At 49.0% G+C, this 24,818-nt stretch overlaps 1 protein-coding gene across 21 annotated transcripts in view; it reads right to left on the reverse strand.

The window, feature by feature from the left end:
• Positions 1-24,818, reverse strand: part of PTK2 (protein tyrosine kinase 2) — a 101,380-nt gene that overhangs the window by 34,538 nt on the left and 42,024 nt on the right. For 13 of the 21 annotated variants that reach the window (XM_023747718.1, XM_023747715.1, XM_023747714.1 and 10 more), the window contains 9 exons: positions 20,675-20,692; positions 17,134-17,190; positions 14,474-14,571; positions 13,364-13,448; positions 12,311-12,411; positions 9,235-9,350; positions 8,427-8,527; positions 5,147-5,236; positions 2,152-2,356 (listed from right to left, as the gene is read on the reverse strand). In XM_023747718.1, coding sequence (XP_023603486.1) covers positions 2,152-2,356; positions 5,147-5,236; positions 8,427-8,527; positions 9,235-9,350; positions 12,311-12,411; positions 13,364-13,448; positions 14,474-14,571; positions 17,134-17,190; positions 20,675-20,692 — 871 coding nt within the window. Of the gene's footprint in view, positions 1-2,151; positions 2,357-5,146; positions 5,237-8,180; positions 8,291-8,426; positions 8,528-9,234; positions 9,351-10,469; positions 10,553-12,310; positions 12,412-13,363; positions 13,449-14,473; positions 14,572-17,133; positions 17,191-20,674; positions 20,693-24,818 lie in introns of those variants that run through there. The other 8 variants (XM_023747731.1, XM_023747716.1, XM_023747713.1 and 5 more) reach the window with 4 other exon arrangements.

The following is a 24,818-nucleotide window of genomic DNA, read 5'->3' on the forward strand; positions in this document are numbered from 1 at the left end:
ACGGGGCTGGAGGCACCACAGGGGCCAGGCCTCCGGCTGTCAGCTGGTGGGCAACGAGGAACTACCCATGACTCCCAGGTGGACTTGAAGACAAAGGCCCCACTGTCACAACAGAAGGTGAGGGGCCCAGAGGAGAAGGCCACAGCTTTGCTCTGGACAAAATGATGGCCAGCGGCCATTTCAAATGCAGGTGGAGGGGCTGTGAGAACAGGCAGCACAGCCGGGAGGCAGAGAGGGTAGGGGGAGGAGCAAAGCCCAGCAGTGCTTCCCAGAGCCCAGGAGACAGAGAGGAAGAGGCCCAAGTAGAAACCCATCACTGTGCAGAGCGATGGCAGGGATGCAAGGTCAAGAGCCAAGATGTCAGGGAGGCAGGCAGATGGAACTGGGACCAGAGGGCAGAAACTGCAAGGGCAGAATCTGTGAGTTGTGGGGAAAGATCAAGGAGGAACCAACAAGTTTAGGAGCAAAACAGGAATCACGTTCAAATCCAGCCCTAACGGTGAGAGCGTGCACTAAAGTCGTAGGAAAATGAGGAAGCTCGACTTTGGCCTGGAGCAGGCCGTCTAGGAGTGCTGAAGACCTCCATGTAGTGAGATGCAGAGCGAGTGGCTGTGCGCCCTGGAGCGGGCGGTGCAGGGCAGAAACTGCCGACTCCTGTCTCCTCCACGGGACCTTACCCCGGGGGCAGGCCTCCACAGCCCAGCTCAGAGAGGCAGGCACTCAGCAAACAGCTGCTGCCTGGATGCCCTTCCCTTTCTCCCCAGGGGCCTGAATTCTCCTTTCAGGAAACTTGTCCAGCAGGTTGAGTGCCTGAGAGGAGGTGAGGCTATAGACCAGTGGTTCTCAACCTTCCTAATGCCGCGACCCTTTAATACAGTTCCTCATGTTGTGGTGATCCCCAATTTCATTGTGACAGATTGAACATAATTAAAGCATAGTGATTAATCACAAAAACAATATGTAATTATATGTTTTCCGATGGTCTTAGGCGACCCCTGTGAAAGGGTCGTTCGACCCCCAAAGGGGTCGCGACCCACAGGTTGAGAACCGCTGCTATAGACGGTTTAAGGAGGGTTCAAGCACTGGTGAAGGTTGGGCTGGATGAGCTCAGGCCTTCTGGACCCTGACATTGACTACTTTTTATGAAAAAAGACTAAATGACAGCAAATTTAAAAAAATCTCACATAACCTCAAGGAAGCACCCCAAATATGAAACGGTGACACAGCTCACAATAAACCATGGCACTGGTTGGTTATAAAATTAAGCTCCCCGAGCATATGTATAATATTAAAGTATCTTACTTATTAAAGTATTAAGTCTTAATCTAGACTTAATTCAATTCAATTAGGCAACTTTTTATTGAGCACGTAATGGGTGCCTGGTCCTAAGCTCCAGGGTACAGAAATGAGTAAGACCCGGTGGGGCCCATCCAGAGCCTGAGCCTGGCTGGAGACACCAACAAGCCAATGAGAAACGCCCAGGCCTGGGGCAGGGCCACCTCTGTGCAGAGGGCTAAGGGCTCAGCACACAAGAAGTCCGAGTGTGCCTCTTGGGGACTGGGAGCTACTGAAGGTTTGGGTCTAGCAGTGCCTGGCACAAAGCCGGAGCCTCTAAATGGACTTTTTAATGTGATGACAGGAGTTCTGGAAAGATGCCAAAGGAGTGGCTGCCTCTTGGGGGCAGGGCAGATTGGGGGGAAAGCTTCCTCAGGGAGGGGACATCTGGGCTGGTTCTAAAGACGGCACAGGTTCATCGGGGGCCGAGGGCAGGGAAGGCACCTGAGAGAGCGGCCTGAGAAGAGGCAGGGAGCGGTGCTGCGGGGCGCAGGCAGGGGCAGGGCTGGGGCTGAGGTGTGAGAGGAGACGGACAGGCAAGCGAGGACTACATTACCGAGGAGCTCGCATGCCATGCGAAGTCAGTGAGAAGTTAGGGGAGAGAGATTTCATCATAACTTGAAGTTCATTAAGATTTGAAGATGTAATCTACTTAAGACTCTTGCACGGTATAAATAAATGCAAAATAAGTTTCAAAATTATGTTTGCCCAAGAAACAGGGTCAGCCTTTGACGCACTGATAAAGCGACCGTGACTGCTATCACTCAGGGAGCAGCGGAGCCTGCCCAGCCCGGCCCTCTCTCCCCCCACTCCTACCTGAGCTGAGCCTTGAGCTCAGTGAACCGGGGCCGTCTGCTGGGGTCATAGGCCCAGCATTTCGTCATAAGGCTGTAGAGGGTGGGAGGGCAATTTGGAGGCATTGGCAATCTCTCCCCATTCTCAATGCGCCCGATCACATCATTGTTCTTCACTCCTTGAAAAGGCTTCACACCATGCATCAGTATCTCCCACATACATACACCTGTGAAATGGGTGAGAACAGAACAGGGGACTTAGCAGGATCGCTTCAGAGTCAGCACGAGACCACCAGCTGTGTGATGTGGCAATCAGCTCAATAAAGCACATTCAATGAACTCTTGTAGGACAGCAGCACGACTTTAATATAATGTGAATAACGAAACATTAAATTACCAAAGAAAAAACCGTAATTTTTCTATGACGTTTTCTTCTCTAAAACTCCTATTAGAAAACGGCCTGGCAGTACAGGGCCACTTCCTGGCTTGGTGGACAGTTCAAAAGTAAGCTCAAAGGCAGTGGAACGGGTTTCAGCTCCTCGCCCGCCAGTCCGACCTGCTATGAGCGCAGCGGTTGACCCGCGGCCTAGCAACGGAAGCCCGATACTGACATTCTGCAGTTGGAACACTTGGAGCCCTTTAGAGCTGTGTCTGTCCTGGACTCGGTGCACATGGCACTGTTCACTGACAAGTCAGTCACTGCGCCTAGAACTTCTCATCCACAGACTCCACGATCAACCTCAGAAAGTCTCACAACCTACCCTTGAGAATCTCACACTTTCTCAGGATCGTCTGAACAACTGGGCATTCACCTTTAAATTAAACAAATGAACCAAACCTCAAACTGAAAATGAGGGCCACCCCCGGGAAGGACCAGGGAACCGAGCCCGGCGAGGAGGGAGGGCAGCTTTCTCCTGGGAGAGTCCGGTCAGCACCCGGCACTTTGGCCCCTGGAGATCTTGCCACCCTGAAGGTGCACAAACTTGCCTTTGCTCATGTGAGCTCTCCGACTTAATGCCCCTTTACTTCCTCTTCACTAACCCTCCTCTGGAGGCACATCTGCGAGTTCTTCTGTAAAGCTCTTCCCGATTCCCCTCTACTCCTCGGAAGTGCACACTGTGCACCTGCTGCCCTCAGGAGGGGAGCTGGGCTTCCCGTCCGAATCTTCAGCTCCTAAGACGGTCCGTCCCTCAGAGGAGGCCCGGCATGTTCTCAGAGCACGTGAGTTAGACCCTGGAATTAGCCAAAGCCCAACAATTCCCAAGGAAAGACAGCGCTTCCGTGCTGCTTTCTCATCGGAACTGGGACAGCACTATCGGCAACACTGAAAACATGACACACCGCTGACACCCTTCCTTGAATGCACACGTCATCCTCAACCCTCACACCTTCCATCTCTTTACATACAGCATTTCCTCAAGTCTAAGACGCCACGGGCTGCAGGGTGCACCGTTCTTTATATGACTAAGAAAGGGGGAATGCTGCCAGCTAAATGATACAAGCCTTTGTCATCTCTTAGAATTGTCTTCATCTCACCAAAAAGCTCTTTCAACTCATCCAGACCAGAGAGGAAACATGCACAGAACAGACCAGGTCCCCATGAGCGCAGGCAAGGCAGCCACAGGAAAACAGGCCCTGCAACCCAGTGCAGAACACGCCACTGGTGTGCACACAGCCCAGTTCCAGGAACATTAAAATATGAAATAAACAGGCATTTAGAATCTCTGACGTAAGTAACCTGCTCCCTAGTTGCACAGCTAACGAGCGAGGTCCTGGGACGGAGCCCTTTTCTTTTCCTTCCCTTTCCCTTCCCTTTCCCTTCCCTTTCCTTTTTTCTTAAATATTTTCTTCTCTTTATTTCAGAGGCGAAGGGACAAGGAGAGATGGAAATATCAATGATGAGAGAGAATCATGGATCAGATGCCTCCTGCACACCCTCTACTGGGGATAGAGCCCACAAGCAGCCATGTGCCCTGATGGGGAATTGAACCATGACCTTCTGGTTCATAGGTCAACGCTCAACCACTGAGCCACACCGGCCAGGCCCCAGAGCCTTTCTTGACCCTGTCGGACTGCTTCCTACTTGGCTGAAGAGGCCCTCCCTGAGCCTGGGGTCGGTGAGAGCACTAGACGGTTACTAAATCGACAGCAGGGAAATAGGAGAAAATAAGGACACACACTTGATAGAGATGAAGTTGTTTTTATTTGTAGGAAAAGGTACATAAACATACCAGCAGAGAAGACACATTAGACTATGCGCAAGCTCCACGTGAGTGTTAGGACAGGGAAAGTGCAGAAGACGCGGAGACAGGGAGTCCTTGCATCTGGACGCCACCCCTGCCGCAGGAAGCTTCACGAAGGGGCATTTCAGCTGACCTTGAGGTTATACAGAACTCGCACTGGGGGAGAGTACGGGATAAGGTGTTCCAGGTGGGAGGAGCCACAGCAGGAGGGGGTGGGGAGGGGGCGTCACCTGTACTGGAAGGCGAGGAACTGAAAACCGGATGTGCAGTGCGGACTCGGAGAGCCCCTGACACTAGCTGGGAGGTGCTCAATGACCCACAGCAGGAAGTGGATCAGGCGGGAAGGGACAGAGCAGACATGGAAGGGGCAGGACCACAGAGACAAGGGTCAAACCTCAAGCCCTGAGACAAGGGAGGAAGGAGGAGAGTCCAGCAGAGAGGAGGAAGCTCGGTCTTAGGTCCCCGGGTCTGCGGGACAATCACAGAGCCAGAGGGACAGTTAACTCAAGTCCATCACAGAAAGGAATGAACGAGAAGACAGAGAGAGAAGGGAGCAGAGGCGACCACCCTGTGGGGGAGAAGCAAGGGAAGAGTGACGGAAGGGACCAGAGGGGTCGTCGCAGAAGCCACACCTGGCAGCTGGCGCGTGCAGCTCCACGGCTGTCTGCCCAGTGAGTCCAAGAGGACACCACCCACATGCTCGGACCAGGCGCAGTGCATTTAGGAGAGCGGGGGAACATCATCAGAACAACACAAAGCTTGTCAAATACTCACCAAACATCCACACATCGCTAGCTGAGGTAAAGCGTCGAAAATTGATCGACTCTGGAGCCATCCATTTAATAGGCAATTTTCCTTTGGAAGCTAGAAGATTAATTTTGGACAGTGAGTTTCTGTTACCTGCTGAGGACGCTAACAGTTACAGCTTGTGATATTTTTAGTATCAAGATAAAAAGCTTTCAACACTGGGCCCTGAACCTCGTTTCTCTGGGAGAATTACTTTCCTTCCCTTGATGTCCCGAGGTCCCTGGGAGGGTGACAGGTTCCACTGGGCAGGGGCGAGGAGCACTGGTGCCCTCCCGCGGGGAGGCGGGAGCAGAAAGGGAGAGGGAGCCCGTGCAGAAGGCTTAGCTGGAGCTCAGTTAAGCAGCTTCACGATTCCCCAAGCAACTCCTCATCCACAGGACGCAGCCCTCGCGGTAGGAGCTCCTGCGAAGGACAGACAGCCCCTCCCATTCATGAAGCCACCTGGAACTCTGAAGCAGGTGCCCAGGGAAAGAGTACGTATGCATGCTTATCTCCGTCAGCTATAACCTTCAACCCTAAACCTGTCCGGGTAGGTTCTCTTTTCTTTAGAACATGAGGCTCAGGCGCCTTGGGTGACGAGCCCGAGCCTGGCTTTCCTTCTGTGGCGGAGGGAGCACGCCTCTGGTGACTTGGCGTCAGGAGACAACTATATTCCTTCCAATGACACTTTCCCGTTTAACTTCCAGAACCTTCTTGACAACTGAGCTCAAACCCTGTTTGCTTCCTTCCAGACAAACTGCTCTACAGCTGTGCACTGATCTGAAGGACCCAACCCTCAGGGTGGTTTTCCCCAAGTCCAGTGGACTCTACGCGCTGAGCTTTCTGAGAGGCTACGTGCACAAAGCTGCCCACTCCCATCGAACACTAAACAATGGCCGGCTCTCGTACCCTGCTGTTAGGGGTTAGCTCTTTACTGGGATTCCAGGACTTGGACCAGTTAGGATTTGAGCTGGACATGAACTAAACTTTAAAACACGGGAAAGCTGACTTGGTTGTTTTACAGTTATCTGACCAAATAACCAAAATGAATACACAACCAAAGACTTTTCTTTTCACACAACAAAGGATCACTGCTGAAGTTGTTTCAGGCTGTAGTATACAGAAGGCATATGGAAGAGAGCAGCCAGGAGCTACAAGAAGAGTCCATCAACTGAGAAACTGGCCTTTGTAAACAGTAGTAATAATTAGAATACACACTAATAGCATAATAGGAATTTATAATTCAAACCTTAGCTGAAGCACTAGAATACAAACATTTATTAATAAAAACATTTGGTCAATAATAATTTGAAGAACCTAAGTCAATCTGTCCAAGATTGGCAAATTAAAGAAAAATCACATGAGCTGGATTTCAGTTCAACCTCATGGGCCGAAGCCCTGGAGGTGTGTTAGATGCCTTTCACTGAGCCCTGGGACCGCCCAGGGCTGCGGGTGTCTGTCTGTGTCCACGGAGGAAGGACACTGGGCTGATTCCAATCCTTGGCTACAAGAAATAAGCTGCAATAACCCTTCAAATACAGGCTTGGAGTGAACACAAGTTTTCATTTCTCCTGGAGAAATGCCCAGGATGTCATTGCGGGTCACATGGTAGTTGCATGCTTAGGTTGCAAAGGATCCGAAAACGCTTGCCCTCATTGGTGTGGCTCAGGTGGTTGGAGAGTCAGCCCCTACATGAAAGGCTGCGGGTTCGATTCCAGTCAGGGCACATGCAGGAGGCAAGTGATCAATGTTTCTCTCTTCCTCTCTCTCTCAAATCAATAAAAAAACATACCCTTGGGTGAGGATTAAAAATAACAACAAAAAATAGCCCAGCCAGTGTTGCTCAGTGATTGAGCGTCAACCCATGAACCAGGAGATCACAGTTTAATTCCTGGTTAGGGCACATGCCCGGACTGCAGGCTCGATCCCCAGTTGGGGGGGCGTGCAGGAGGCAGCCGATCGATGATTCGCATTATTGATGTTTTCTGTCTCTCTCTCCCTTCCTCTCTCTGAAACGAATGAAAACGTATTTTAACATAAATAAATAATTTTTACAAAGACTGCAGGCTCTTTTCCAGAGCGGCTGCACTGTTCACTTTCTCACGAGTGATTTCAGGAATTTGGTTTCTGTGTTTTCGCCGGCACTTGATGGCATCACCACTTTTACTTCAGCTGTTCTGATAGGTGTGCAACGGGGTCTCACTGTGGTCGTCACCTGCACGTCCCTCTTTAATAATGTACTTATTTGCTACCTGCCTATCCTCTGCAGTAAGATCTTTCTTCATATCTTCTGCTCATTTTCTTTCTTCTGCCCATTTTGTTTCTTTTTTTACTGCTGAGTTTTGAGAGTTCTTTCTATATTCTAGACCAGGGGTCTAAAACTTTTTAAACAGGGGGCCAATTCACTGTCCCTCAGACCGTTGGAGGGCCGGACTATAGTTTAAAAAAAAACTATGAACCAATTCCTATGCACATTGCACATATCTTATTTTGAAGTAAAAAAACAAAACGGGAACCAATACAATATTTGTATTTGCATGTGGCCCGCGGGCCGTAGTTTGAGGACCCCTGTTCTAGACATTAGTTCTTTGTTGGATAGATATGTGGTTGGCAAATATTTTCTTCCACTCTGTGGCTTGTCTTTTCATTCTTTTAACAGGTCTTTTGCAGAACAAAGATCTTTAATTTTGATGAGGTCCAATCTATCTATTTTTTCCTTCTATGGATGTTTTGGTATTGAGTCCAAGGACTCTCTGCCTAGCCCTAGATACCATTTACTCCTGTGTTTTTCCTAGAAGCTGTACATTCTGTCCTTGTCTGTGACCTGCTGTGAGTGACATGGAGGCGGTCAGGCTGAGGCCCACGCGTGCCCGTGGACACCAGCGCTCCAGCACTGCACCTGTCGGAAGGCTGTCCCTCCTGTGAACTCACTCACACCTGTCAACAATCAGCTGAGCCTATTTCTTACAAACATACCTTTTAAAGCAGTGGTTCTCAACCTTATTTATTGCTCCCATCTTACCTTTGTAGTAAGTACTGTCTTCCATGTATCGGGATAATCCAAAGTCTCCTAATTTCACGCAATCATTTGAGGACACCAGAACATTCCGAGCAGCAATGTCCCTGATAAGGAAGAATTTGGGCCAACAAATTTTCTGAAGAGGTTGAGTGATGGGCATGGGCTGCGAAGTTCGAGCAGAAATGCTTTAAAGGAATAACACCCATTAAAGGTCCTGAACCTATTGCTTATTTATTGCTCCCATCTTACCTTTGTAGTAAGTACTGTCTTCCATGTATCGGGATAATCCAAAGTCTCCTAATTTCACGCAATCATTTGAGGACACCAGAACATTCCGAGCAGCAATGTCCCTGATAAGGAAGAATTTGGGCCAACAAATTTTAACACAAGGAAAATAAACCACCAAGTCATCTATATTATATAAAGACATATAGGTACTTTGAAAGAGAGCTTATATACAATGCAAACAGGAGATTTACCACACACTGAAAAAAAGGACACTCTATTATTTTATTTCAAATGTTTCTTCTGGCAGATATTTACTCGTTAATATGATGATCAATATTTGGAATGATGATGGCAAAGCACATTCTCCAATAATGAAGCCGCTCATTACTTTTCAAACAATCGTTTTTGCAGCGGCATTACTGACAGTGACCCACAGCCATGGTCGGACCCTGCTGGCCTCAGAGGCAGGATGAAATAAAAGTCATCTCATTACTTGTCAGTGTCTTTGCTGATGTGCTCGCTTTAATGCCAGATCACCAAACACTAACACAATACCAAGCCCTCACTTGCATTCAAACTAGACCCAGGTTATAATCAGAAATCCCAGAGGACACCATGGATGCTCATGACACTCGGTGTCCTGGAAGGTCCCGGCCAGTGTGTGTCAGGACGTAGTGTTCGCTGCTCTAGTGCCGTGGTCAGGCTCTCCATAGTGTTTGTGGAAGGAAAACTGAACTGATCTAAACTGACACCTCACTGGGCCAGGGCAGACACAGCACCTGCACACCGGGTCAAGTAGCACAAAGCCACCCCCTTCCCCCGACCTTACCTGTGCACAAATCTCTTGCTCTCCAGGTACGCGAGAGCTGTGCTAAGCTGGTAGGCGTACAGGATCAAGGACGCCAGATCCAAACTGTACTTCCGGACTTGCAGAAACGACCGCAGCTTTGGGACAGTGACCAAGACAAAGTGGAAGGATTAGTGATGGAGAACAGAAATCCACAGCCAAAGAGCTACATCCAACCACAACGCTGCCCATCTCTAAATGCACTCAGTGAGAATGGCTTCAATTCTCCCTAATAGCAAAGCATGATGAACCAAAAATCCTAGCCCAGAAATTATGGTTAATCATTCTTTATTTGAAATCCTATGTCAAGTTGGAATCTTCATGACTATAGACAAACTTTTGAAAAAAATCAGAAATATGTTTCCAGGAAATGAATAAAAGCACAAAATATCTATCCTATATAATAAAAGGCTAATATGCAAATCAACCAAATGACAGAACGGTCCCTTTGACGTGCACTGACCACCAGGAGGCAGACACTCAACACAGGAGCTGCCCCCTGGTGGTCAGTGAGCTCCCACAGTGGGAGCGCCGCTCAGCCAGAAGCCCTGAGCCAGCTCACAGCTGGTGAGCACAGGGGCGGTGGCTGAAGCCTCTCCCGCCTCCATGGCAGTCAGACATCCCCCAATGGCTCCCGGACTGCAACAGGGCACAGGCTGGGCTGAGGGACTCCCTGAGTGCACGAATCTCGTGCACTGGGCCTCTAGTATATATATAAAAGGCTAAGCGACCATCCGACCATCCAACTGGTAGCTATGACTTGCAATGATCACCAGGGGGCAGACACTCAATGCAGGAGCTGCAGAGCTGCGGTGACTTGGCAGTGGCGGTTCTTGGGTGATGCACCCCAAAACCAGAGAGAAGGGAGCCCAATTCTGGGGTGCGTCACCAGAGAACTGCCCTCTTGCAATCTGGGACCCCTCAGGGGATGTCGGAGAGCCGGTTTCAGCCTGATCCCCGCAGGCCAGGCCGAGGGACCCCACCTGCTGGAGGGACCCCGCTCACTCTGCAGACACCCTTCCGCAGACGCCCTTTGAGCCACATTACCACTGACCAGGGAGGGACCTCGGGAGGTTGGCTCCAGAGTGTGTATGGCCTGGCTCACCCAGTCCCGTCCCTCCAGCCACCTTTTAATTAATTTCCTTTCAATGTGCACAAATCCTTGCACTGGGGCACTAGTTGCTAAATAATATTAGAAAACAAAAAGATCTAGTCACCTCTCAAAAAAATCCAATACACAAGTATGGTCAGCTCACACCACTCCATCCCGGGCAGATCTGAGGATAGGTGATGAGGAGGGAGGGTGGGAGGAATAGTGTCCCCCTCTCTTTCCACCCCCATGGAGTTTTGGGTGCAGAAAGGTAAACAGGTCCTGTTTTGGGTATTTATCCCACTGGGTTTCTCAGTGGTGCCTACCACTGTCATGGTTAATTCAGCTAAATGCTAACATAGCAAAGAAAGGCAGAGGAGCTGAATACTCTAATTCTATAAAATCAACATATAAAGGAGAAACATTTTTTAATCCCAAAGAATTAGCAAATTCTTCAAAAGCAAAGCAGAAAAATACTGTACAAAAATATGGAAACAGTCCTAGCCAGTTTGGCTCAGTGGATAGAGCGTTGGCCTGAAGACTGAAGGGTCCTGGGTTCGATTCTGGTCAAGGGCACATGCCCGAGTTGTGGGCTCAATCCCCAGTGGGGGACATACAGGAGGCAGCCAATCAATGATTTCTCTCATCATTGATGTTTCTCTCTCTCTCTCTCTCTCTCCCCCCCTTCCTCTCTGAAATCAATAAAAAGATATTTAACAAAACAAAAACACAAAAATATGGGAAGGTAGAGCAGAGGAGGGGAGACACTGTAGGGCCTTAAAATGCTCCAGTCAGCAAACTTTGTTAGCCTATGTGGGGAGAAGAGCCTCTCAAAGGCAGGGGTGGGGGTGATGCTGCAAAGCGGAGGAAGGACCAAACTACACTTCGGTTCCTGGTAGCTGGTAACCCAATACTCATCAGAAGCAAAACTTATTTGGGACCTTTTAAAAAACGAGGAATGTGTGTAATGTTTTCGAAGTTTGCATTAACTTTCAGGAGCAGAAAACTGCATCTGAAAAATCAACCTGTGTTGATCCCCAACCAGGCCAGGCTACCGAAGCGGCCGGCGTGCAGGAGATAGCAGGGCTCAGGGCCCATGTTGCTGTGCCCTGCCCCTGCCCCGCCCCTGTCCCGCCAGAGGGTAGGAGCCAGCAGGCCTGGGGTGGGGCACAAGAATTTGCATTTGGAACAAGTTCCCAGGTGATGGTAAACAGTGATTAGTTCCGTGTTCTGGAGAAAGTCAAATAAGGAGAGCTCTTCACACTTACTCATATTTAAAAATTGTGACTAATGTCAGCGGGTCTAATGTGAATTCTAAAAAGCTTAAGGAACCCTTCAGATTTACCAAAATCCAGGACTGCTTCGCCACTGCTTCTCTCACCCTCCCAGCACCGGAGAGGAACAGAGATCCACTTTTGTCAGGACTGTTGCTTCCAGTCCTAACGTTTCTGGCCGGGGCAGATGCGCTGCTGGGCCTGAGCTAGGGGATGACTGGGGAATGTAAGGATGAGGACATGGTACTATATCCTCCGAGTCAAAACCACAGGGAACACAACATATACTTCCCTTTCTTAACAAAGGACATCACACAGCCAGTGTGGACTGCATGAGTACAGAGGCGAGCTGACCTGCGCCAGCAGCCCGCCCACACAGGCCAGATCATGGCACACGGGGCAGCCCGCCCACACAGGCCAGATCATGGCACACGGGGCAGCCCGCCCACACAGGCCAGATCATGGCACACGGGGCAGCCCGCCCACACAGGCCAGATCATGGCACACGGGGCAGCCCGCCCACACAGGCCAGATCATGGCATACGGGGCAGCCCGCCCACACAGGCCAGATCATGGCACACGGGGCAGCCCGCCCACACAGGCCAGATCATGGCACACGGGGCAGCCCGCCCACACAGGCCAGATCATGGCACACGGGGCAGCCCGCCCACAGGCTGGCTCTGGCACACGGTACCTCTCCGAGAGTGCACAGCTCCATGATGATCCAGACAGGGTTCTCCGTGATGACGCCAATCAGCTTCACGATATGAGGGTGGTCAAACTGGCGCATGGTCACTGAGGAGAACAGTGTCCACAGTTACTTTCTCGCCAGGCTGTGGGGGGCGATGGCTGGCTCAGGCTGTGTTTTCCTGGCCTGCGCTCTGCAGTAATAGACTAGCTGAGGCAGCAGTCCCTACCAACCCATGTACTGAAGTCAGACACACAACAGGGCTCAGGCTATGCTTAGGCAACTGACCAAGTCACGTAGGACTTCCAGATTTATTCATTTACTGACTGTCACGTGGTCAACAGTCCCAGAGATGGAGAGCGGAAAGCAGCGGTTGGTCAGGGTTCAGGGAAAGAAGAATACTGAGGTTCATTTATACAACCAATGACCGCCAAGCGCCTTCTGTGAGCAAAATAGACACAGTCCCCGTCCCCAAGGAGCTCAAAGTCTGGCGGTGGGAGCGACAACAGCACCTTGCTAGCAAGGCCTATTGAGCGATGAGGACTCGGGAAGGAAAGACCACGCCTGTGGCCGGATGAGAAGGGACATGTGGGAGGAGGAAGGGCTTCCCGCTCAAGGGCAGGAGGGCGGGAGCCTGATGGGCTCCGTTTGTGCGCATCCAGCAGAGAAGACCCCCAGGCAGCTCCGTCAGGGGAAGCGTGATCCAGAGCAGCGGGGCCAGGGACTGCCTGTCCTGCTCTCTCCAATCTCCAGGGCTTGCAGCACGTGGGCTGGGACCACTTCTCTATCTGCCCAATTCCAGGGCGAAGATTTCAATGGTACGAGGTACCGAAGCACAAAGGGACAGTAAATCAATCTGTGTTCATACCCCAAACATCATGGCTTACCCAGGAAAATCTGCAGATACGGCCTCTACAAATACAGATATCAATTTGCAAGGCAAGATTAATAAAAGGAGTTACCTCATAAAAGTCAAAACATTATTTTTCTTCTTCAGAGACAGTCTGGATTTCACAGATAAAGACAAATGGAGTTCCAAAGAAATTTCTAGAAACTTACAGGCTTCTTGAAGGAATTTCTCTCTCACGCTGTCGGAAGTACAGTTTTTACATGTTTTAATTGCAACCGCCAAAGCCGGATTCTCCTGTTGGGAAATCACAGCGTCACACACGTGCCAGTGAGGCCCTCTGCCTGCAGCAGGGCAGGCTCAGGTGGACCCTGGCCCTGACAGACCAGATGTGAACTCAGGAGAATGGAAAACTGTGCAAAGAAACTGTATGTGAATGCCCATAGCAGAATTATTTGTAACAGCCCAAGTGGTAATGACCCAAATAACCACCAGATGAGAGGATAAACAAAAAGTGGTGTATCCACACAACAGCATGTTATTTGCTGATAAAAAGGAGTGAAGTTCTACATGACACGACATGGGCAAACCCTGAAACCATCGTGCTGAGACAGACAACCACAAAAGCCACACATCGTATGATTCCACTGGTATGAAATGTCCAGAACAGGCCAATTTACAGAAAGAGAAAGTAGATGTGTGGCTGCCAAGGGCTGGGGAGAGAGGCAACAGGAAGTAACTGCTAACAGGGGTTTCTTTTGGGAATAAAAATAATGTCCTAAAATGTCCTGTGGTGATGGTTGCACAACTCTGGGAACATGCTAAAAACACTGACTTATACATGTGAAAGAGTCAATGTGATAGTTTGTGAATTATATCCCAATAAAGCTATTATTAAATAGCTAATTTTTAAAATTCACATCTCAGTGGAGGGCAATATGGAGCAAATTAATGTTCTTTTCTTGAAAATGCAGGTGGGTGGGAATATTGGCGAGCTGCTGTTCACTTTGGCATCTACTTGTTAATTCCAGCCAATGGAACAATCTTCTATGGAATCTAGAACCGATGACAGAGGCTGAAAGAATAAAGGATAAAAGACAGGCCAGCACTCTAGGAGCTCTTTTGCCATTTTGTCTTTTTTGAGTATATTAAGGAAGTTGACATACATGATGAGCTTTAAAAAGCCAACTGCAAAAAAATAAAACAAAATAAAATTTTAAAAAGCCAAATGTAAATACCTTGAAGAACTCAGGGCTTACGAAGACAAACAAAAGGCCATTTAAAGTTAAACAGTCAAAAGGAGTCCAGGCTTCGGGACTTACTGGGCTCACGTAGATGCCTTGGTGGACATCTCCGAACTGGCCTTCTCCAATACATCGTCCCAGCTCTATTCTTTCTCTTTGAATCTCATAATCTCTGGCTGCAAGACAGGATCCACACATGAAAAACACAAGTACAACCACACCAAATGTGGAAATGACACTCTACACAGTTCCTTTCATTAACACCCTGAGTAAAAATGTCAACAGTGGCACATCTTTCTATGAAAACACTTTAAACCCAGTGGAATTCTCTTAAACAGCATTTTTAAAGGAATTCGTGTAACTGTAGGCATTGATTAAACTACCAAAACACTGAGTTCTCTTACAGGTAGATTTTTTTCATATTTTTAATGTCTGATTTAGTTTATATCTATTTGATAGTTTTCTAAATAATTTCTCTAAATATTAAGTTATATGCTATTAATAAGTGCTATTAGTTCAGGTATTAATATATGAAGGCTAAAAAAGTTATTTAAAGCAATTATCTTACAAATAACTTAAATTTGTAAGTTATGGAGGCAACAAAAAAAATGTGTCGTGAATAACTGTATGTTTTAAAAGTTTAAGAGTGTTCCACTTTATTATAACCCTATCTCAATATTATTCCTGGAGCTAAAAGAGTTTAAAGAGGTAGCTTCTAAAAATTAATTTCAAAATTAGATGACTTGGAATCAGGTTGAACACATCACATAAATTATGAGTATTTTATATTTTTGAGAGCATATGCCTCAAATTAATGTATTTGATTGATTTACACAAAACCAATTATTTAGAGGTACACGGGAAGAAATGCCCACCAGGGACCTAGGAGCTCGGTTCCAATCAATTCACTACTTCGGATGCGTTGTGATTTCTCCCAGTCAGGAGAGTCCTCCCGCAGCCTCACTGCACACACCCCATTAGTGTGATCACCAATGGAATGACACAACTTTCCTGGGTTATCAAGTTATAAATCATGCAGAAATTCAACCCAAAATTTAGATGGTGATTTTCCTCTTTAAAATCCCTTTAGCTAGTAGTTCTATTGAATTAACAGCATGAGTAAATCAATGAAAAATAGCTTAAAAATAAAAGAAACATCCCGTATCATTCCATAGGTTGCAATCGCAAGCAAATGCAGTTATTTGAAAGGATCCTGTTACCTTCATCTATTCCATAGCTTTCTGTATTGCAATTAAGAGAGAGAAAAATTGAAGACCTTGCTTAGAAATAACTAATAGCAATTAGGTTAACAACAATAAACTTGGAGAGTACATGTCAATAATATTCACTTTGTTAAATATTTTAACCATGAATATGAGGAAAAAAAAGACTAGACACAAGGAAAAACCACCCCCCATCCAGTTACCTCACTGTGGTAGATACAACACTCTCAAGTCCTATGTCATGAACGCCTTTATGGTAACTCATTTTTGTGGGGTCTGGGTGAAAGTAGCCACTTGGGCATTTACTACTCAACTCTGAATAAGAAATATACAAATAAAAATTTGGATTTTCTGCAGGAATGTGCAAATAACAAGATGACTAAACAAAAATTAACATTTTCCCAAATTGCTACCGCAAGTCAAAACGTTCACAGAATCTGTGTGGCTCTCGCCTGCCTGCTCCACATCTCTCTCTCGTAACACAGGGGCTGGCAGGGGCCCAGGGCCCACCGGGACTTCGCATGCCTCAGAAGGCCGGCGGTTTCTCTGTATTTGGTAACACTCCTCAATGTACATAGTAACTGTAAATGCGAGCATCTTTTAAAATATTTACAAAAGAGGGTAAAGCACCCAAACCTGTTACACATATGCACAGCTCGGATGTCAACTCGGATTATCTAGGCCTTTGAGGCTGTAAGGTGGGACCATAATGGGCCTCTTTAAGAGGGAGGGTTACGATTTTAAAATGGGAATGACAGTTCAAGGGCATCTCCAATTCAAGATCTGGGACTAGAAACTCCAAGTAGACGCAGGGCTTCCAGATTCTCCTCCGTCAGCAGGCAGCTCGGCAGAGAAGCGGGATGCTGCCATTCCCAGGCTGCGGGAGGTCAGCTTCCCACCCCTCCCCCAGCTGCAGCACTGAATCAGAGCAGCTTTCTAGCTGGTTAGTCAAGGGCAATAAAGAACAACAATTCGCCCTGGCTGGTCTGGCTCGGTGGATAGAGCGTCGGTCTGCAGACTGCAGGGTTCCAGGTTCAATTCCGGTCAAGGGCACATGCCTGGTTGCGGGCTCGATCCCCAGTAGGAGACGTGCAGGAAGCAGCTGATCAATGATTCTCTCTCATCACTGATGTTTCTCTCTCTCTCCCTCTCCCATCCTCTCTGAAACCAATAAAAATATTTTTTTAAAAAGGAAAAAGAACAACAATTCCAAGGGGAAATGCAAGTCACTGAACAGACACATTTAAAAATTAAATACAGATTTTCTAACTTTAAATAAGACTCTGTAGAAGGAAATACTCTAATCAAGAGGATCATACTATCCCAGAGCCAGGGAGCAAGGTGACGACAAGCCTGTAACTAAACTGACTGGACACGTGAGTGTCGGGCACATCAGAGTGGAGCCCTGAAGGCTGAGAAGAGCTGTGCACACAAGGAGGCATGAAAACAGCTGGAAAAGGACGGTCAGTATCTACACTGAGCCTGTGCATGTGCGCCGAGCCGCCAGCCGCTTACTTGAGGGCATGGTGTAGGTGTCCTCTTCGTCGATGATCTCAGCATAGTCGTCCGTTTCTGCAGGGAAGGACAGGGCAGCGAGAGGTTACACAGCTGGCCTCGGGCCTGTGGTACCACGTGAGAAGGCGAAATGGCCTGCCTAGACCCTACTGTGCGGACACATTCTTCAAACAGTTACTCCACTGCTACACGAGCCGCTTATGGAAGTGACAGTGACACCATGGCCCACTATGCTATAAGGCAGACTTGCTCCTCAGAGAGCAGGCAGAGCTGACACAGAGCGCCCTCGTGGAAACAGGAAGACACGAGACAACCACCATCGGCGCTGACGCCGCGCTCCCGCAGCCCCGGCAGCTCTTGTACAACCACGCCCGGCCTCCCGTGTCTCCAAAGGAGCGGCGCGCACACATGCACCCACGGCACTCCTGAGGGCGCCACAGTGCTCGCCTTCGGAAATAAAAATGGCAGCCGACTCCTGCGGGGATTAATGGGCTGACTTCCTTCATCTGCTCAGGGCGAAGGCAGCCCAGGAATGTATCTCCTGTAACTTCTCACTCAGACACGTGAAGAGCACACATGGGCCCACTGAGAATAAAATGAGGTCAAACCGCATGTTAGTGAGTTCTTTTCTGAGATAAGGACCAGGAGCGCCAGCGTTCCCCTCACTCCTCTCCATGGCGCAGCAACTGACAAACCCACCACGTGTCCTGGGGGAACCACCTGAGGAGGCCGCTGCGCACTGGGGGACAAGCACACTCCGTGCACAGGAGGGAAGCGGGGCCGGGAAAGGGGCAGTCAGCCCTTTGGGGACCATCATCTGACTGGGGCTCAGTTTGAAACTGTGACCTGGCGGCCGCTGGAAACCCCAGAGAAACGAGAAACTAAGAGCTCTTTCTGCTCTGATGCCATTCATATTCACTCCGATGTTAAAATTATAGAAACCAAAGGAAACGGAGGCAGTTTACACTCCAGGGTTCTAGCTGTCCCACACACGGCTACATAATGACGGAGAGCACACCTAAGAGTTCCCAGGAGAGTCCATTTCTTCACCTGTAACCATCATTAGACGTTATTAAGTAAAGAAAAAGTCAACTGGCAGAATGTAAAGTAGATAAACCAATTCTCTTTAACACACTTATCAAATCAATTCTATATGCAGGCAGATAATGGATGTGATTCTTTACATGTCTCCCCTAACCCTAATACTACGTACAGGATTGAAGAAAAAAATTAATCTACCCCAAACCTTTCAAGCTTTTATTTCTGTATTCCTCCCTGTCTGTTCTTAGTGAATACTGAAGAACAATAAATTGTCATGATTTAGGCCAATGGCTTTGCTTTTTTTGTGTGAGATAGCTTAACAAAAGACTCTGAAATGAAATGTGGGGACAGAAGGGAGCCACTCGGGCTCTTGTAAGAAACAGGAGTTAACCATTTTGAAATAAACAATTTTTAAAAATGGAGACTTCTAAAACCTCAGACAACATTATAATTTGAAAGGCTTGGTATCACAGTATGTGATAAAATAAAAGTGATACGAAGACATACAGCAGTACAGAAACCAACAGCTCGGAGACCTGCAGAGAAAGTGCCAAGCTCTCACTCTGAAGCAGAGGGGGAGACAGGGAGGCACTCCTGACCACATGGACACGCACCGGAAGAGCCCGAGGCCCTGGAGTCTGGGGGGGACGGCAGTGGCCATGATACCCTCACAGTTGTCAGTGGGGCTGCAGGCAGCCTCAGGCTCCCGACTTCCCTGTGCTGAGAGGCTGCAGACAAGGTGGGCCTGTCACCAGGCCCCCTCTGCTCGCTGGCAGGAAGCGGTGGCCCTTTCCCCTCGTACTGGCTTGAACATCTGCAATTCTAACAACCTGCTCCCGACACCCCTCCCTCGGCCCTCAGGGAGTGAATGAGTCATCTGTCCCACAGGGTAACCCACAGGGTAACATCTGCTCAGTGACTAGGTTACTTGACTAGGTTACTCAGCCACTCAGGGGGACTGACTGATTTCACAGCTTCCATCCATCTGCTCTGACACGCCCTGCCCTTTCCTGTCCACTAGCCACGTGACCCAGCCAGGGTCGGGAACTTCCTGTAAGAGGCCCACCCGCTGCTCACACCGCCTCCGCTGATCACGCTCATCTATGTGGCTCACACTCCATGGGTAGAGCCACAGCCACTATGTGAATGAGCCACATGACTGTGTTCCAATAAAACCGACTCGTGGACACTGGCAGGTGAAGTTCATATAGTTTTAATGCGACAAATACTTTTGTTTCCCCTCCACCCATTAGAACATGTAATGATCACTCTTAGCTCCAGGGGCAATATAACAACAGCAGGCGGGCCGTGTTGGGCCCGTGGACCTTGGTTTGTGGACCCCTGACCTGGACTAAGTGATTAAGGCATAGGCCCAGTTTGTCTGTCTGTAAAATGGGGGTAACAGTACTTGCCCTGTATGTTCACAGCATTAGAAATCCAAATGCGGGAGCACGCAAGGACGTTTTCACGACCTAACTTGTGCTTCCGCAATCGCACAGCCGCGGGGAGACCTCTCAGAGGGAGGGCACAGGAGGCCAGCCTCTGCTCAGGATCGCCATGGCAGCTGAGGACAGCACGGGCAGAGGGGCGCACCGGAGGCTGCAGCCTGAGACCTGGCCACTCAATTCCTGGTGGCCTTGGGTCATCAGTGGCCACACCTGCACAACAGAGAATCGCCACGCACAGAAACTATCCCTGAGTGGAAGCCGCTGACCTGCCACTCCCAGGAGTGTCTAGAAGTGCGCTCGGCCCGGCTGCAGGGCCCCGAGGCTGCAGGCCCCAGGACGCACTGTTCCAGCCCCGCTGACTTGAGATCTTCCCCTCAAGCACTCTGCTGTCAGGCACAGTGATCAGTCCCATCCCCGACAGACAGGTGAGATCGGCCGGGACAGCAGCCGTGCGTCTTCCCGCAAGGAGAAGTGCACCCTCGCTCAGTGTCCGTGGGTGAAGGCTGCCTCTCCGCGTGGCGGGCACAGGTAGACAGCGGAGACTCTGCGGGCAGGGAGCCTCCAGCTGCCTGGGTGCTCTCCTCAGCTGCTTGGGAAACAGCAGTCACCACCACAGCTGACACCTCCCCCATGATTTCAGTGGGTGTGACTCTGAATAATCGCTCCCCCTTCCTCTCGGCTCCCTCTCCCCACACGCAGCTCGAAGAACGGCTCAGATCCTGCACTTAGGGGGCGGTGTGCTCTCGAGGGGGACACGTCCTGTTGAACGATACGTCTGGACCACTTTTCTACAACTTTGGTTTGAATAACAAAACCTGGAAAATTCACCATGAATATATACAAGTCAAATGTACCAGGGAGACGTCGTGAAGAAATGGAGTTATCGTTCCATGTCGAAGCCCTAAGCAATTCCCATGAGACGTGCACTCACACCAGCATTCCGCACACGTGCTGTCACACAGCCACCTCCTGCCTTTCACTCAGTCCTGAGCTACATGACATCAGCAAATAGCCATCTCACATTAGTAACATGAATGTAAAATAAACATTACCGTCCCCACTAACTTCATCTGCAGATCCAGGTGGCATGCAAAGAAAGGGGGGGGGGAGGGAGGAGAGGAGGAGAGAGAGGGAAAACACTATTAAAATGACAAGTAAATCAAAGTGTAAGGAAAACAAAAAAACTACCCCCCAAGGTCTACTTCGAAAGACGGTGGCAGCGTGTTTACTTGACTTAAGGCATTGCGGTCAACACATTACAGTTACACTGCGGTGCGGTAGAGTTCAAGGTGGTCTCTACCACACTGAACAAAATTAATTGGATTGCCTCTCACAATTAAGTGTTAAAATGGCTACAACCCCCCCTACCCCCAAAGGAAATCTGGACCCTCTCAGGTAAAGATGGAAGCAAGTGTCATTGGTGTGTATGCTCAAGGGTAAGCAGGGGCAGCCCTGGCGGCTCTTCAGGTGAGCCCAGCGCAAGGCCGCGAGGGGCCGCCTCACAGGGCCAGTTTCCATCTGGATCCGCCCGGTACTTGGAGAATCTCCTGCTCCCTCCCTACAAGTCTGCTCTCCGAGACCCTTTCCACGTGGCCTGGCAGCCTCTGCTGCGCAGCATCCCTCCACAGCTGCCTCCAGCCCGGACAGCACCTCGACGCATGGCCACTCCCTGCGTCAGCCGCATGCCCCGTCAGGAAACCCCGGTGCAAACAGCAGCTGCGGGCCTGCGCTCCAACACCCACACCCACACGTGGGGCCGGACGCTCCTCGCCCTGCCATGCATGCACACAGCAGCCAGCAGGCAAACAGTCTTCTATCGACAGAGCAGCCCAAAGACCTTCCCGCAAACACTCGCCCCGTCGCTGCTGGGCCGGGCAGCACATACGCAGACACCCTGTCACGATGCGCTCTGCTCGAGACCATCTACAGCATCTGGGCAGATGCTGGCCGGGCGCTGTGGCTAACAACGGCCTGTGCAAATATGAGTGCAGTACCCGTACGAGGTTCGTGGGAACAGAAGAGCAAAGGGAGAAAGCGCCTAGATTTCTTAGCCTTATGCTGGCAGTGACTCACTCCTTTATAAAGAGGCGAGAGAAAGAGAAAAACAGAAACATTATTTCAATACAAAAGAAACATTTTTAAGACATAGCTATAAAATAAACACAAAATTGCAATACTTTGACTATTGACACATCATTTCTTACTATGATTAACTTGGGTTTGGAAAAGAATTACTATTTTAACATGCAATTTCCTATTTTAGCAAAGATTAGCACTAGGTACAGAAACTTCCAGCAAGACATAAGGAGAATCGCAAGACTCTGCAGTCAGCCAAGTGAAGGTACAGATACCTTTACAAACAACAAAACTGAAACAAAACAAAACAGGATGAAAAGTAAAGACCAACACATAATTCCAGATTCTCGTGAACATCTGACATTCAACCACGAAGAAAAAGATGCAGAAACCAGCCTAACAAATCCTGATTTGTGAAGGAGCTTTATGGGCAATTCCCCCAAATCATCAGAAAGACAGACTCACAGACCGGTCGTATACACTTATGCAAATTACCTCAACAAAAAACACTGGTGATGAGGATGTTTGAATACACAAGTTGCAAAGCTCTCTACCCACCAGCATCACTTATGCATTCACTCCCTCATTCACATACTCACAGCTCATTGGAAAGTCAACTATCTCTAGAGGAGGCACCTGCTGGATCAACAAGACACTTCCCAGCCTCCAGGAGCTCACGGCACAGTGAGAAACAGAGAAGGAACATTTAGTAGAGTAGAGCAGGGCAACAGCAGGCACATCACAGGGAATTCAAACAAGGGACACACAGCACAGCCTTTTAAGATGTAGCAGTGACATGTGACAGAAGAGGCATGAAAGTGTAACCGCAAACCCACAGGGACCCATCAAGAAAGATGGGATGGGGCGGTGACAGCCTCGGGGAGGGCGGGGCCGGCTGGAGTGGGTCAATGGGGGCAAAGGGGGGACTATATGTAATGCTGTCAACAATAAAGAATTATTTAAAAAAATTAAAAAGATGAGGACGTCAGGTGTGGTTCCAGGGAGAGCCCAAGTCAGGGTCAAGACGGCCACAAGTTATGGACATCAACAAGCCAGGAGCACTGGGAAGTGGAGCATCACCTAAGGCAGCATCAGGGAACGCCAAGGCCAGTCCACGTGGTGAGTGTGTCCTCCGATCTTCAGTCACATAAGCGACCAGGCCTCTCAATCCCACTCCTTTCCTAACGTGATGGTTCAGTGCTAACCACGTTAACTTGATCTCAGCCCCGAGTTCTGAAAAAACAGTCCTTCTGGCAAATCATCCAACCTGGGTGGTCATGGGAAGCCCTGCCCTCAGCAATGTTAGAAATCCACGAACTCCTAAGGAGGCTCAGAAAGAGGAACCCCACTGGACAGCATCACCTGGGGAGGGAGGCAACTTTTTTAGAATCTGGTGATGGAGGGAAAGAAAAAGACAGTCTTTGCAGTAGGAACCATTCCTCAGTGTGACTGAGCAGCTGCTGGGGAAAGCTGTCTTTAGACCAGCGGTTCTCAACCTGTGGGTCGCGACCCCTTTGGCGGTCGAATGACCCTTTCACAGGGGTCGCCTAAGACCATCCTGCATATCAGATATTTACATGACGATTCATGACAGCAACATTACAGTTATGAAGTAGCAACGAAAATAATTTTATGGTTGGGTCACAACATGAGGAACTGTATTTAAAGGGCCAGAAGGTTGAGAACCGCTGCTTTAGACACAGCGCAGCTAAGGAACCAACAAGGAAATGGCGGAAGCCGCATGTCCTCACTCTGCAGCCCTGATGGAATACAGGCGTGGCATGGGGGTCAGTAGCTGCTAGAGCCATCAGGACACGCTCACAGGAGCTTTATAATGGATGCATCATACGTACCAAATCTATCGGCTGCTCTGAATGCCAAAGACAGCCAGCCAGGTGGATGTGCATCACCCGGATGCAGTCTTGTAAAAAAAGCCAAACCACTGAACCCGACTCTGATCAAACTTTTCTGGATCCTAACGCCCAGTTCAGAGGAAATGCAGGAATACAGGGGCCTGAGCGCAACGCACCCAGCACAGTATCACAGAGCTGGACCAGCCAGACCCAGAGTGTGGGAGACAGCATGACGCCATGCCCTCAGCCAACAACCTGCCATCAGAAAAGGAAAGCGAGGAGCCCTGACTGGTGGCCGGCGGACGGAGACAGCCGTTCTAGCAGCGCTGCTGCTCCGACGCCCGCCAGCAGACTGAGCGTGACCGGGCAGAGGGCAGATCAGAGGGGTCTGCGCACCCACTGGGGAGGTGGTGTTAAGGAATTACTGTCCATTTTCTTGCAGCAAATATTTTTAAAAGAGTCCTTACGTTTTAGAAATATTTACAGATGAAATACATCTTCGGTGCTTTAAACCAGCTGCGGGAATACCTGTGTGGGGGTGGAAGCCGCAAAGAGCATGACCAGCGGCAGCATCCGCTGGTGAGTGCCGGGAGGGGCATACCAATGCCACCCTCTCTGCTTCTCAGAATAAAGTTTCTCATGAAAAAAGTTTTAAAAATTAAACACTCAAAAGCATAACAATAGCCATACGTTCGTATGGTTTCTTGCTTGTAAAAGTATCAAATATGTTTTTGTCTTGACTCGTGCAGGCTGGTTTTAATAAATCCCACAATGACTACGCAGCCACAACATGCTGCACACCTAGGAGAGGGGAGAAACCTTGAGTTCAAATTCTAAAATTTGCATTTTAAAAGTTTCCAGCCTTCCTTTAAAGTTTTTCTCTTTCAAGAAAATAAATAATGGGGCCTTTTGATATTAGCAATACATTTAGCAAGATGACACTTGGGTGTCTCATATTTTATGAACAATTTTTAAAAGTTTATTGAAGCCCTGTCCTGATCCAAGCCCCCCTCCCGCTGTGACCACACTTACAGACCCCTTATGACAAGCACCGGCCTCTGGGTTCTAAGTTCTACCTGTGCTCTATAATACGCACAAGTTTCATAAAAAAAAAATTAAAAACCCACTTGGTAATTAGGCTAAAAACCTACTCTAGGCCCAGAATAATGTGCCCAAAGAAGCACACTGTTCCACATGAGACATTTTTGTAGATCTTACTCATTTTTATAGAGAAACCTGGTGTTGATGTCCAAGATAAACTCCACAC

This window comes from Myotis lucifugus, unplaced genomic scaffold, assembly GCF_000147115.1.
Source record: "Myotis lucifugus unplaced genomic scaffold, Myoluc2.0 scaffold_955, whole genome shotgun sequence".
Classification (NCBI taxonomy): Eukaryota; Metazoa; Chordata; class Mammalia; order Chiroptera; family Vespertilionidae; genus Myotis; species Myotis lucifugus.